The 14,157-nt window shown below is 38.9% G+C and overlaps 1 protein-coding gene across 2 annotated transcripts in view; it reads right to left on the bottom strand.

Annotated features, from left to right (window-relative positions):
* The window catches only part of CHST13 (carbohydrate sulfotransferase 13), a 58,110-nt gene that overhangs the window by 37,390 nt on the left and 6,563 nt on the right, over positions 1–14,157 (bottom strand). Inside the window, exon 1 of one of the 2 annotated variants that reach the window (XM_025164753.2) lies at positions 3,770–3,898. The exons of the other annotated variant lie outside the window; for it this stretch is intronic. Within the exon in view, the coding sequence (XP_025020521.1) occupies positions 3,770–3,854 (85 nt within the window). The 5' untranslated portion in view covers positions 3,855–3,898. Of the gene's footprint in view, positions 1–3,769; positions 3,899–14,157 lie in introns of those variants that run through there. 2 annotated transcript variants of the gene reach the window in all.

Here is a 14,157-nt window from a genome sequence, read left to right as displayed (position 1 = left end):
GCAAGCAAACTAAGGAAAACAAACAAATATATCACCTTCAGATATATGTTTTTAGTTCGTGCATTCTTATATAACATTCATTTAAGCCAGAGCATTTGAAATAACCTAATTTCATTTAATGAAATATACAGTGCATTCAGAAAGTATTGAGACCCCCTTCACTTTTTTCAATTTTGTTATGTTGCAGCCTGATACTACAATCGTTCAAATTCATTTTTTCCCCTCATTAATCTATACTCAGTACCCCATAATGACAAAGTGAAAGCAGAAGTTTAGAAATGTCTGTAAATTTATTAAAAAGGAAAAAACTGAAATATCACATTGGCATAAGTATTCAGACCCTTTGCAACAACACTTGAAATTTAGCTCAGGTGCCTCTTGATCACTGCTGAGCTGTTTCAACACCTTGACTGGAGTCCACCTGTGGTAAATTAAATTGATTGGACATGATTTGGAAAGGCTCACACCTCTCTATAGAAGGCCTCACAGCTGACAATGCATACTGTACCAGACCAAAAGCCATGAGGTCAAAGGAACTGCCTGCAGAGCTCAGAGACAGGATTATTGCAAGGCACAGATCTGGGGAAGGCTACAAAAACATTTCTACTGCACTGAAGGTTCCCAAGAGCACAGTGGCCTCCATAATTCTCAAATGAAAGAAGTTTGGCACAACCAGGACCCTTCCAAGAGCTGGTCGCCCGGCCAAACTGAGCAATCAGGGGAGAAGAGCCTCAGTAAGAGAGGTGACCAAGAACCTGATGGTCCCTCTGACTGAGCTCCAGAGATCCTATGTGGAGATGGGACAAAGTTCCAGAAGCACAACTACCACTGTTCTAGGCTTTATGGCAGAGTGGCTAGATGGAAGCCTCTCAGTGCAAAACAGATGAAAGCCCACTTGGAGTTTGCAAAAAAGCACTTGAAGGAATCTCAGACTGTGAGGAACAAGATTCTCTGGTCTGATGAAACCAGGATTTAATGGTTTGGCCTCAATTCTAAACGTTATGTCTGGAGGAAACCAGGCACTGCTCATCACCTGCCCAGTACTATCCCAACAGTGAAGCATGGTGGTGGCAGCATCATGCTGGGGGGCGGGGTGTTTTTCAGCAGCAGAGACTGGTCAGGGTTGAGGGAAAGCTGAATGGAGCAAAGGACAGAGATATCCTCAATGAAAACCTGTTCTAGAGTGCTCAGGAACTTAGACTCGGCTGAAGGTTCACCTTCCAACATGACAACGATCCTAAGCACACAGCCAAGACAACACAGGAATAGCTTAGGGACAACTCTGTGAATGTCCTAGAGTGGCCCAGCCAGAGGCCTGACTTGAACCCCACTGAACATCTCTGGAGAGACCTGGAAATGGCTGTCTACCGATGGTTCCCATCCAACCGGATTGAGCTTGAGAGGATTTGCAAAGAAGAATGGCAGAAAATCCCCCAATCCAGGTGTGCAAAGCTTGTCACGTCATACTGAAAAAGACTCGAGGCTGTAATTGCTGCCAAAGGTGCTTCAACAAAGTACTGAGTAAAGAGTCTGAATACTTAAGTACATGTGATATTTCAGTTTTTCCTTTTTAATAAATTTACAGACATTTCTAAAATTCTGTTTTCACTTTGTCATTATGGGGTACTGAGTGTAGATTAATGAGAAAAAAATGAATTTGAACGATTGTAGTATCAGTCTGCAACATAGGAGAACTGAAAAAAAAGTGAAGGGGGTCTGAATACTTTCCGAATGCACTGTATATGCATATTTAACAATTGATCTTCTCCTGTAGCGCCATCACACAAGCCACTTAGACCAAATGGCAATATACAACCAAAATAAGGACAGAAATAAGGCGTCTAAGTCCTGAGATGCTCAAATGGACATTCCAACTTTAGACTGCAGATGTTGACTCATACCTTTATCTCTAACTTTCTGTGTGCAATTATTCTTTTGCCTGAAGAAACTCTTACCCATACAAGCCCTCCCATCCAGCACCCACATATTGAACTAGTATATCCCAAAGACAAGGTGATTATCTTATTAACCATTCTGCAAATCATCAGCACCAGTATCTGGATGCCTGCATGCCTGCCTGAAAAAGAAGTTCCAAAAAACAAAAAGAAAAAACCCAAAAAACAAAGTTACAAAACGGGGAGCAGAGCAAGAGCTCGTAGATTTCTTATAATACATGCAGTGAAAAATCCAGACACCCATAACAGGAGTCTGCCAAATTCCACAACAGAAGATGTAAGACTAGACTGAACTTAATTCTATTAATCAAAACTTGAGAAAGTCCAGCATTGTTCTGACAGCAAATAGGTGATAAACCAACAGTTACATAGGCCGTGGAACTCCAATTTTGTTTTTATTTTGCTCTAATCTCTTGGGATCTGAGAAAGAACTGGAAGATTGTTTTACAAAACGCTCTTAAAACAAATTAACTCAAGATATGAAACTGCTTTAAACTGCTTCCTATTGGAAGGAGGGAGAGAGAGAGAGAGAGAGAGAGGAGAGAGAGAGAGAGAGAGAGAGAGAGAGAGAGAGAGAGAAAGAAAGAAAGAAAGAAAGAAAGAAAGAAAGAAAGAAAGAAAGAAAGAAAGAAAGAAAGAAAGAAAGAAAGAATCCCATATTAAACCTTTCATTTTACATGAGATGAGCAACAAATCTTAATACACATCCATCAGAAAAGTGATTTATGCTAAGATAAATTCACCTGCCCATTCCTGCATAAAAAACATGCTTATTTAAAACAAACAAAACAATAGAAGAGTAACACAAAGAAGATCTACATCTGTGGAGAATGTATCCTTCTTCTATCCTTTGCAAAATAGTCAGACTTTGTGCAATGAGAGAGAAAAAAAAGAGAGAGAGGGCAATGGAAAAATATGGTTGGATTATAAATGGATGATACTATCCTCTGTACAATGTGAGAAGGAGTGGCACAATGTATGCCTTGTTTCATAGGAGCTACACTCTATACCTACTGCTTCAAATGGCAACATGCAAATGGTGTTCAAATTGACCTAATGAATCCTGAGCTTTTTCTGGAGTAAATGTGACCATTTGTCCATTCTCAGACTCTGCTAATATTTCACATGACTGCTTTTGTACATTACAAATTAGCTCCAGGAACACCCAACGTCACACACATCAAGAGCTAAGAGAAATAGATTTCCCCTATGATATATTGCTCAAACTTGACATTCTCAGAGGGCAATGCATGCCTGAATGGCTTGTTTGTAGTTTGTCTGCCAATTCCACATCTGGAACTGATGAATTCCAGTTCACGGTACAGTAACCAGCCATAGAACAATGGAGATAGAGCACAACTTCTCATATCTTTCCAACTTATCTTACTCCCTTTTATTTGAGCTAAGACTTCGTCATTGCTGAAGAAGAAACTGAAAAGCTTATAAAAATAAAGTAATATATCTCGTATTCCAATACTACAGCTTTTGGGAGAATCAGGGATCTGAGTACGCAAAATTCTCATCAAGTTCCAAGATTCCTTGGCAAAGCTACAAAAGTTTAAAACAGTCCTTTTAAAAAAAATCCACATGTACCCTCTCCATGACCATTTCTGGCATCTGACAAAATGGACTTTGGCCTATGAAAACTTATTCTGCAATATATTAGATCATCTGCCACTATCACAGTGTTCTTTGTTTTTCTGTACCCAATAGACTCCCATTCAAACTGATATAAAACCAGGGAGGATGAGGTAACATAGAATACCCAAATCAAAGCTTGAACATACAAAAAATATGTTTTGCCAGAGACTTACCATTTCTTCCTAAAGTCATGATTTCAAATAAGCTTAGATGAATCCTGCAAACCTCCTTTAATATGGCCCTCATATCAACCTCCATATGAAGAAATTCAGCAGCAAATGTCAAATATAGAGGCACGATTCCCAGCCTATTTTCAGCAAACAAAAAAGGCATGTAATTGGAAAAGCAATTAGGTAGGTAGGGGAATCACCCAGAAAAAGCAGCAAACAATCAAGAATCTAAAACCAAAATCCTAGCTCCACAACTCATGTGATGTCAAAGCCAGCCTACCAAGGCTCTTGGAGACCATTTTTTAAAATATTTTCTATGTGGATCCTAGCTTTTATAAAGTTGTACATCTTTATTTTAAATATGCCATCACTTTTCTCCATTTGATCCATAAAATCAAGATTTTACTGTATATTCAAACCTGGCCCCTTACTTGCCACTTGGCTGTTAAACGAAAAGTGGGAAACCACTTACAAATCCTGCTTCTAGAATCTTATTTGTTGGGGAAGATGTGAGAAAGTAGGAGCCCAGGTTCTGATGCAATTCAAACCTTCTTCTTTTTTAATGGTTTCTGATTAAAAAAACTCATTTTTTTTCCATTGCAAAAAAGTAAGAGCTAGAACAGCGATGTAATGGTGCTAGGATGGAAACTACATTTGACTTGATTTCATTTAGATTTAATGCATGTAAAATTCATTAAATACAATTGATATGTCTACAGCCCATGCCTTTAATCATTTCCCTCACCTTTCTTCAAGATGATGATGATGATGATGATGATGATAGTAAAATATCAGTCACTTTGGGAAGTGTTCAGGGGGTCTCCCCTGTGACTTTTGAAAGCCAGAGACAGTTCTGAAGCTTTAAGTTAACTGCTTTAATGCCTTCTACTGAGGGGAAAAATCACAGAAAGGCATTCATGCTTGCTTATGAACAGCAAGCCAGAATTTGCTAGAATTTCAAGACATTCTCACAATGAAACACAGCTACTGTGAAGGATTATGCTTGAGAATCTTCAAATCAAGATCAAGCAAGCTTTTGCTCTTTTGCTCTGTGGGAGGTTTTCATCCTCCCTGAGCTTGCCTTAGGACACCTGTGACACAGTTTTACAGGTATATTGCCCCAGTCAAGCTTCCCACCTGATGCTGTCCCCAGAGCTGGCTTAGCAAAAGGACTCCAGAGGTATTTATGGTATAAAGAAACAAAAGAAGCAAAGAATTTGAAAAGCATTATAAAACAAAGTCTGCTAAGCCTTCTGAGCATAAGGATTAAGTTCAGCAATTTCACCACTAGCATTACTGTAAAATGCTTTTTTACTTCAGGAATAATTATAACAGATTTAATCACATATGCCAATATCGTATATCCAGAATCAGAAAACAGATTAAAGACACAGCAAGAATTGCTCGATGAAAGCAGGAATTTACCATGGCTATTGTACTTACAAATTACTGAAAGAATAAAAAGTGATCTCAAGAAAGAAGGAGGGACCTTGGGAAAGTGGAGAGAATTTGAAACACTTTTACAGAATCAAGATCATCTCCTTAAGACACATCTATAAATTGTTATTGAAAGAGGACACAGAAACAGAACAAATGATAAACTGAATTATATTGCATGTGGTGGTCGTATAAAAAAAAAATCCAGAAGTACTAGAAGGAAATATACCAAAACACCTTAAATCTTAAAAATAAAATTTGAATTGAATCCACAAACATTTTTTATTTGGAATAATTCCAGAGCATATCAACAAAAGCATCACAATCTACTGCTGAGAGCAGCAAGAACTAATATGGCCCAACACCGGAAAAGTGAAACCTTGCTGAATAACTGAAGAATATGCAGCGAGGGCAAAACTGACTCTGTATCTTCGTAACAGAAACTGAACTAAATTCAAGCAGGAATTGTTCCCCTGCACGCAATAAATCACAGAGCAAGGCAAGTTGAAACATTTGGAATATGGCTTCTAAGAAAAAGAACTAAGAGACTAATCAAAAACAACAGGCAAAACAATCTAAATAGAGGGAAGCAACAATCTCCAATGTTCAAAAAAAGTATAAATACTTAAGTAGCGGTTAGTGGATGGAAACAATAGAGAGAGAAAATGTGCCATCAAAAGTTCCTTCTTACAGTTTTATGTCCTTTTTTTCTTTCCTGGTTTGCTTTTATTATCTCACTTTTTTGTATCTACATTCTTTATTTTTATCATTAGCTTGAAGAATAGAAAGTGACTATACGCTTGTAGTTTTTTCAACAGCAAGAGAATCACTCTCTAATGTTTGGAGCGCTAAGGAAAGGAACATGATACAACTGACGGAGCCCATACTTAACACCCATTTGGTTCTATCCACTCAACAGAAAAGCTCAGCTGCTTACTGGAGCCGGGAAGGAACTGGGACCAGGCATTAAACAGATGTGTTACTGAGGAGGGCATTCCCACACGGGGCCGCTGAACCCAAGGTGGAACTTGCTACCTCTTTTTCCAAAGCTGCGTCACGTGGGTTAGACTGGGTGAGTAACTGACCAATAGCCAGAAAACCGGAGGAAGGTCCTGAGTGACAGACACATAAAGGAGATTTCTGTACATTCCTGGCCTTCTTCTATTTGGAGCCAACCAAATGGTTTCCAAGCCTGTGAGGTGTAAATAATATTGCAAAAGGGAAGAATGTCAGCTTTGGAGAAGATTTAATCCAGCTCAAACACAGCAACAAAACGGCACAGTTCTAACAGCTGCTGCAAGCAGAACATGCGGAGAGAAAAAACAAGTAAAAACAGATCCGTTTCCTAACCTTAATATTTGCAATACTAAAACAGAACTGCTCAAAGAGAGTCAAGCAATTTTCCAGTCATCCCCAAAACCCTATAAATAAAAAGTTTCCTCTCCCTACCACTTGATCACCAGTATTTTTAAAATAAAAGCAAATCTGCGCCTATCCCCAGTTCCCCTCTATAACCCAAGACATTAACCTTCTTTAACATTTTTCTCCTCACTAAGGGCTGCAGCTTCTTTTTCCTATAGCAGCTCAACAAATTCAAATAGGAGGAAATAGTCCATGAAGGAAGGGCTCTACTGCTTCTGTTACTTGCATGAGGGGAGCAGGGATAGAGGTGAAGGAAACTTTTGCATAGCTAGTTTGCAGGTAAACGACAGAAGTGTAAAATTGGAGGGGAGGGGCAGAGTTCTCAGGCCGCATGGACTGTGTTTGGTCTCCTTCAACTGTGCTCTTATGCTTGCCTATTCTATAATCCAGTCTTTCTCAACCTTGGCAACTTTATGATAGGTGGACTTTGACTCCCAGAATTCCCCAGCTAGTTGTGCTGGCTGGGGAATTCTGGGAGTCAAAGTCCACCTATCATAAAGTTGCCAAGGTTGAGAAATACTGCTATAATCTAATTCTTTACCTCATAAAAAGCCAGAGTGTTTTAGCATTTGCAGTAAGACTGTCCAGGGAAGAGCAACAACTGTCACAACTACATTACAGCACTTGTGATGTTCCTAATACGTACAAATTTTAGAAAACACAATTCCCCTGTGTTCCTATAAAGTTTGTTTATTGCTGCCCATCTCACATACATGACTCAAAGTTGTTAGGCCTCAAGTTGTTGAGGGAGACACTCATACAAAGATCACACGTATCTGGAGCCAGCGTTGCTGGTTTAACTTGCAGGTAAGACCCCAAATTATTCCTCAATGCAACAACCACAATCACCACGAGGGCCATTTAACAAGCAGGGAGCGCAGTATGCCTTCACATAATTTGCAAGGCAGGTAGTTTCTCATTGGTGATAACTCTTGCCTTGCCTGTCTCCTGACTTCTCCCCTCTCCCTGCCAAAGTGCCAAGGTGTCCACCATTTCGCCATGCTTTTTCATGCTGTTTCTTGCCACAAAAATAAATACAGCAAAGTAATGGTAAAGCCAAGGGTGCAGGACCAGCTGGTGACAGTGCTGGTGGGTTCACAGGAATTGTATTAAGCACTGTGAGGAAGTCAGCAAGGACCCTCACACTGCATTGTGAAAAGGCTTCTGAGAATTTGAGAGGGCTAAAGTCCCATAAATTGTTACTCTGATGTGTTGGAATCAAATTCTGATTCTGGTTATGTCCTACTCCAGCACAGCAAGAGAGAGAGGGGAACAAAAAAAAAGGTGTGGAAACATTCCAACCTATTGCTTCGATATTACAGGAAGGTTCCAGTCTCAGTATGAACCATTCTCATCATCCCCACCACTAGTCTGCACCTCCTGGAAGATGAGCTGCAAGGGAGTATAACTGCTGGGGAAAAGAAGATCCCCCTCTCCTGAGTGAGAGAGATCACCTACATTCTGAAATTCTCCTCCAGGCCTTGTTCAAACCTAACATTCTGCCAAGGGAACAGCATGGGTGTGCCTCTCATCACCTTCCCTCGCCTTAAGACAACGTTGTCCAAAAGGCCTCAGAGTGATTCATTATGAAGACTAAAATGATGGTACTGGTAACAGAACGGCAACAACTTCTGAAAAGACTCTATTCTCGTGTTATCTTCTGAAAAAAATCAAAATACGTTGTAAATGTGGCATCAGCCTTCCCTGTTGACACTTGCATATCTTTTAATCTGGAGCTAGTGCTTCCAGTCCTGGAGCTGAAATTAAATAAACAAACAGATAAAGGTGTAACTTGCCTAATACACAGAAAAAAAAAATGCAGAAAGGCAGGAGATGCTAGTTTCTATATTTTCCAGTGAAGTGAGGAACTTCTTCATGACAGAAGGAGAGGAAGGGATGAGGAAGGTGATTTTTTTAAAGCAACTCTCACAGGAAATAGTAGAAGTATCTGATATTCTGAAGCATGCAAAATGTGTAAACACTGAATTTTGCAAGCCCAGCCAACTGCTGTGCAAATTTCCACATGTAGTTTCAAAGCAAACAATTTTAGACTCCTGCTGTTTTTCCCCCATATTCCTCCATCTAAAGAGGTATGTGAGATATCTGCAATCAAAGGGTTAGTAAAAAGAGAAGTGCTGCAGAATTACAGATACTCTCATACATGCAGGTACACACCTCCCCTTCCCCTGGGAGTTCAAAGCAGTGAATATGGAATTACCCCTTCTTTTATCCCCACATCAGCTCTTTGCCCATGTACTGTATTACAATGTTTATGAAGGACACTAGTTCATTTTCAACTGCATTTGAGTGCTCCATTGGGATCAGGGTTCTGGACTGAGTAGTGACTCCAATCACCCTGGGTGCTTCTGCATATTCCATTGCTAAATCAGGGGATGTTACGCTATTTGCCCCGTTAGATGTGAAGACCCTTTCTCTTTGAGTGTGCTCTCTGCATGAAAAACAAAGAAATCGGCCTTGTGTAATCCTGAATCATCAGGATGAATGGGAGATAGAATAGGATCAGTTACTGCACTGCTACATAATCAGCAGTAAATCAGCAACCAACAATATAACTTTATTTTTGTCAAAGACCAGATCAAAACAATAGTTTCTGATCCCCAATAATACAATGTTGAGAAAGTTACGCATGATCTGTCAGACCCACATAGGGATCATAAGCACAAAACACACAGAGTCACTACAGCAGTGTTTCTCAACCTTGGCCACTCTAAGATGTGTGGACTTCGACTCCCAGAATTCCCCAGCCAGCATGGCTGGCTGAGGAATTCTGGGAGTTGAAGTCCACACATCTTAGAGTGGCCAAGGTTGAGAAACACTGCACTACAGCAAAGGAATGGAACTGATAGGATATCATTCTGTCATTTTGCACTATGTAGAGTTTATTCAGTTTTGTACTGTTTTTTTAATATACCAAGTTTGCAAGCAAATTAAAGTTGCACAGCATAAATTATCATCACAGATAACTTAGTATTACCTTGCTTATACTATCACTCTCTGAAGTAATGTTGCAGGGGAGAACTATGTCTTTGCTAAAAACCATTAGAACCAAAAAACAACATTAAGTGCTGTGAAAAAGTACTAAGGACATAACTGATAAAAAAGAGCATGATCCTCAGCTTAAATTTAAAAGGGACAGAACTGGTATTTTCTTGAGATCGAAACCCATCAACCATCAAAACAGAGCAATAATTCTATTTTTTGTTTCACATGCTGCTCCTTAGCTAAACAGAAGCCACATCTGTACCACCACAACACAGTCAACTCTTAAAAGCAAGCATCAGTGTTTCTCAATGTTGGCAGCTTTCAGATGGATGGACTCCAACTTCCAGAATTCCCCAGCTAGCATGGCTGGCTGGGGAACTCTGGGAGTTGGAGTCCACCCATCTGAAAGCTGCCAACATTGAGAAACACTGATCTAGGGTCCTGGATAAGATCTAAAATAATGCCTCCTGCCCCACCTGTCTGACTCAGGAGAGAGAGGCCTGGAGAGGGTTAGCAGGAGAGGCAGGAAGGGTTTTAACTCTTGGCCTCTGCTGTGGTCTTAAACTGGATACTGGCTCTCAGCCTTTGCATTGCTTCTCCCCACCCAAGCAAAACCCAACTATTGCCACCGATGGGTGGGGTTTGGGAGACCAAGGCAGATGGAGCTTCTCTGATTCAGCTGGTAAAAGGTTAAGTCCTTGGATCTTCCTCCCTAAGGTCCTATTCATATCAGGCTCTTTGCAGCTATGTTCAAGGAGAAAGACTGGCCTTGATGCCAACCCCAGTTTTGAAGCAACATTTAGTTCGACAGGCTGCAGGCAGAGCTCTGAGCAGTTCCGTAGAGGCAGTCGTTTCCTGCAAAATTCCAACCAAAGTACCTTAGGACTCAAACTCTGGGCTTTGTCTGTAAATAAAAGCCTGCTGATTCTAACTTTTCTCCATGTTCCTGGGCTGTGGGATATTAAAAATATGAATCCCATAGTGGTAGCTAAGCTAGGGCATCTCTCGGGAAGAAGCTGTTTCAATTTAGGCTGCAATGTCATAGCAGTGAGGGAATAATACCGAGCCCTCAACAGGGGCTGCTCCAGGAGGTAGAAAGACTTCAGTGAAGGAGTTTCTTCCTCTGTGTGAGCCTGTCCAGTTTATAACTAGTAGCATTTCATTCATCTTGAGGTGAATTTATTGAGTTCAGTGTCAATACTAATAGTTAAGGATTTCTTTATTCTAGACTTGTAAATATACTGTTTATTAATAAATCTATAGCTTGTACACTCATACAGGCACTTATCTGTGGATAAACAACCATTTATATTCTCCATGTTTTGAATAAGGTTGTTTGCTTGTTTTATATCCCCCATTTCCTCCAGGAGGTCAAAGTAGCATTCGTAGCACTCCCTTCTATTTTGCGCAACAATCCTGTGAGGTAGGTTGGGCTGAGAAACATGACTGACTCATAGCTACTCAGGAGCTTCCTCAGCTGAAGATGGAATAGAGCAGTGTTTCTCAACCTTGGGAACTTTGAGATGTGTGGACTTCAACTCCTGGAATTCCCCAGCCAGCGAAGTTCTCAAGGTTGAGAAACACTGGCCTAGAAGCTGGTGTCCCTTCTCCTGGTCCAACCCCTTAACTGCTTTAAGTAAGCCCTAACTGCTACTAGCTTATTTTAAAAAGCCTCATCTCACTTCGTGAACCTATATTAGTCAGGTTTAATCTACTGAAATCCTAAAGGTTTTTAAAAAAATCAGTTCTAGTTGTAAGTGTTGTTTAGTTTGTGAGAATTGGATTGTACTAGCCTGAATAAACAAAAACAAACTTGCTTTCAAGCAGCTTTTTGGGAAGTAATAGCAATCTCAGATGACTGCCACATCTTAAAGACCTCTGAAACTTGCCATCATCATTAGGTTTATCACAACTAACTTAAAAACATAATCTGAAACCATGTTAAAACCAAAGCCAAGAAGTCACTGCTAGAATCTGACTGCTTTGGATAAAGTAAAACTTAAAGAAACAAACTTCATATCACTTGCACATCCTTAACAGCCTCAATTAAAAAGAAAGAGCTAAAAGGAACTTCATAAACTCGCAAGTAACTTGCACTTCTCTTTGAAAAGAGTGAGAGTGCTTTTAGGACTAGCTGACATAAGACAGCACAAATTTGTGCTAGGTAATACAAATTTATACATTTTTAAAGTAATAAGTTATCAAAATATTTTATAAAATTAAAAAGTTATACAAAAATTAAAATAAAACGGTAGCATCTATTGATGTGATTCCCAATATTTCCCTTTATGCAGATTACTAATAATTTTTGAAAACCACCCCATTATCCATGTACCAGCAATAAGTGCCTGTGATTACCAAAGCACGACCCCCCATTAAATAAAAACTAATTGCTTTTTTTAAAAACGGCAAAAATTCCCAGGATCACTAAGTCTCACAAGATCTAAGCATTCTCATCTGAATTCTTGCAAAATTTTGGGAAAACTGCCAGAATCTTACAAACATGCGAGAACACCAGAATTCTGGGAGACTTAGTGATCTCAGGAAACTTTTGCCTTTTAAAATATTTATATTTTGGTTTCTGCACCAGAGACCCTTTGCAATAGTTTCATCAACCACCAATTGACAAGCATTGATTTATTGTTATCTCTTATTATCATTAAATGGAATGAACTCTGTTACGATTATAATATCATTCATGACAGGTAAAATCATAACCTTTTTACTTTTTTTCCTCCCCCTTTCATATTTTCTGCAACATACATTTTATTCAATTTTTTCATGAAATGTATGTCACTATTTTGCTATTTAAAGGCTACAAATGTCCATCATTATTAATTCCAGTGAAATAATAATGCTTTCTTTTTACTGACTCATAAACAAATCTAACAACATTTTTAAAGATATTTTGTTTCTCAACATTACATTGTTTAATCCCCCCCACCCGTGATATTTGGAAATAATTGGACATGTCTACAGCTTTAATAAAAGTAATGATAATCATCCTTTATAATTCCATTGTCTATATATAATCAATATGGAGTCATTTATAAATGACAGTAGTTTAAATTTTCTTGTTAGATAGGTCTGGATCTCTTTCCCAATGTGAAATGCCAAATTTAATTTGATGCTTTAATAGTTATAACAATATATTTTTGGCATACATAGAATATCATTACAAGTTTAGTAGAACAAATTTTTAAAATTATTATTTTAAATCAATCCTCAATTTTTTGTGAACTACTATGCATAATTTTAGTATTTTTATGATTCATTGTGTAATTGGCTAGAGATACATTCTGAAATCAATGCTGAGACAGTTTTCCATTTTTTAAATTAATTTCGAAGTACTTTTTTCTAGCAAGAAGCCTAATTCATCAAAAGAAAAGTATTTAAGAAGAGTCATGCCAGTCCTGACTAAAGGCCCATCCATGTACCCAATGTCCAATCAGATGCTGGTTCAAATGCAGATAGACATATGCACACATCACCAGAAACCTCTGGTCCTGGAAATATTATAGAGCCGATGTAACTAGTAGGCATTGATGGCTTTATCCTCCATTAATTTGTCTAATCACATTTCAACAGCTTTCAAATAGGGAGCCACCACTAAACTTTGTGGTGACAAATTCCATAATCAGACTCTGTGCAATAGGAAGGATTGTTTTATTTTGCCAAGCCTGAATTTTTCTTTATTCAGCTTCATAAGTTCTCTATTAGAAGATCAGCAATTTTATATGTACACATTAAACCGTACAGATATGTTATCGAAACATGGTGATTTCTTTTCAATTTGTCACTACAGTAGAGCAAATAGGTGGTCTATAGACTTGCTAAACTGTAACTTTCATTATCTTCAGGCAGCATAGCCAATGAAACATGCATTTATGTAGTGTAGGTGAGGATAATGAAACTACTCCTTACTGCTACACTTTTTTTATTCTCCATGGATCACCCTGAACATTTCAGTCCAGAGAGCAACAGCATTATCACCAGACTAATTCATGCCTGAGCTGGGTATATAATCCTCAGTAATCCTAAAAGGAATCTGCCCCTTTGGGGGATTCTAGTGGGACACTGACCCTCTTGAAGCCTGTAATCATCCTAACAGAAGAAGGGGTAAGCATATCTGGTCTTTAAAGGCAATTTAATATTTAGGAAGAATAAAGAAAATTTAGATGGTTGCCTCCCCTGTATTTATTTATTTATTTGTCATATTTATATAGCCGCCCATCTCACACAAGGTGACTCTGGGCGGCGTACAACAAATACTCCCAATACAGTCTTGTTCCTATTATAAATACTATATGCCTTTCCTGTTCTGTGTGTTTGCATCAATGGATGAATATACTCCATTAGTTTTGTCCTTTATACCAAGCGTTCAGCATATATTCATAATATTTATACCAAGTGTTCAGCATATGTATATCCATAATATACCCCCTGCTTGATTCAGAAACTTCTAATATTAGTATAGAAAAAACTTTCCCTTTACAAATACCCCTGGCACGTGTGTTTTCCCATCTTGT

Source organism: Python bivittatus, unplaced genomic scaffold (assembly GCF_059951505.1).
Source record: "Python bivittatus isolate LINGU-HERP-01145 unplaced genomic scaffold, Pbiv_v1 ctg000080_np1212, whole genome shotgun sequence".
In the NCBI taxonomy this organism is placed as follows: Eukaryota; Metazoa; Chordata; class Lepidosauria; order Squamata; family Pythonidae; genus Python; species Python bivittatus.
This window is presented reverse-complemented; position numbering and strand designations above follow the sequence as displayed.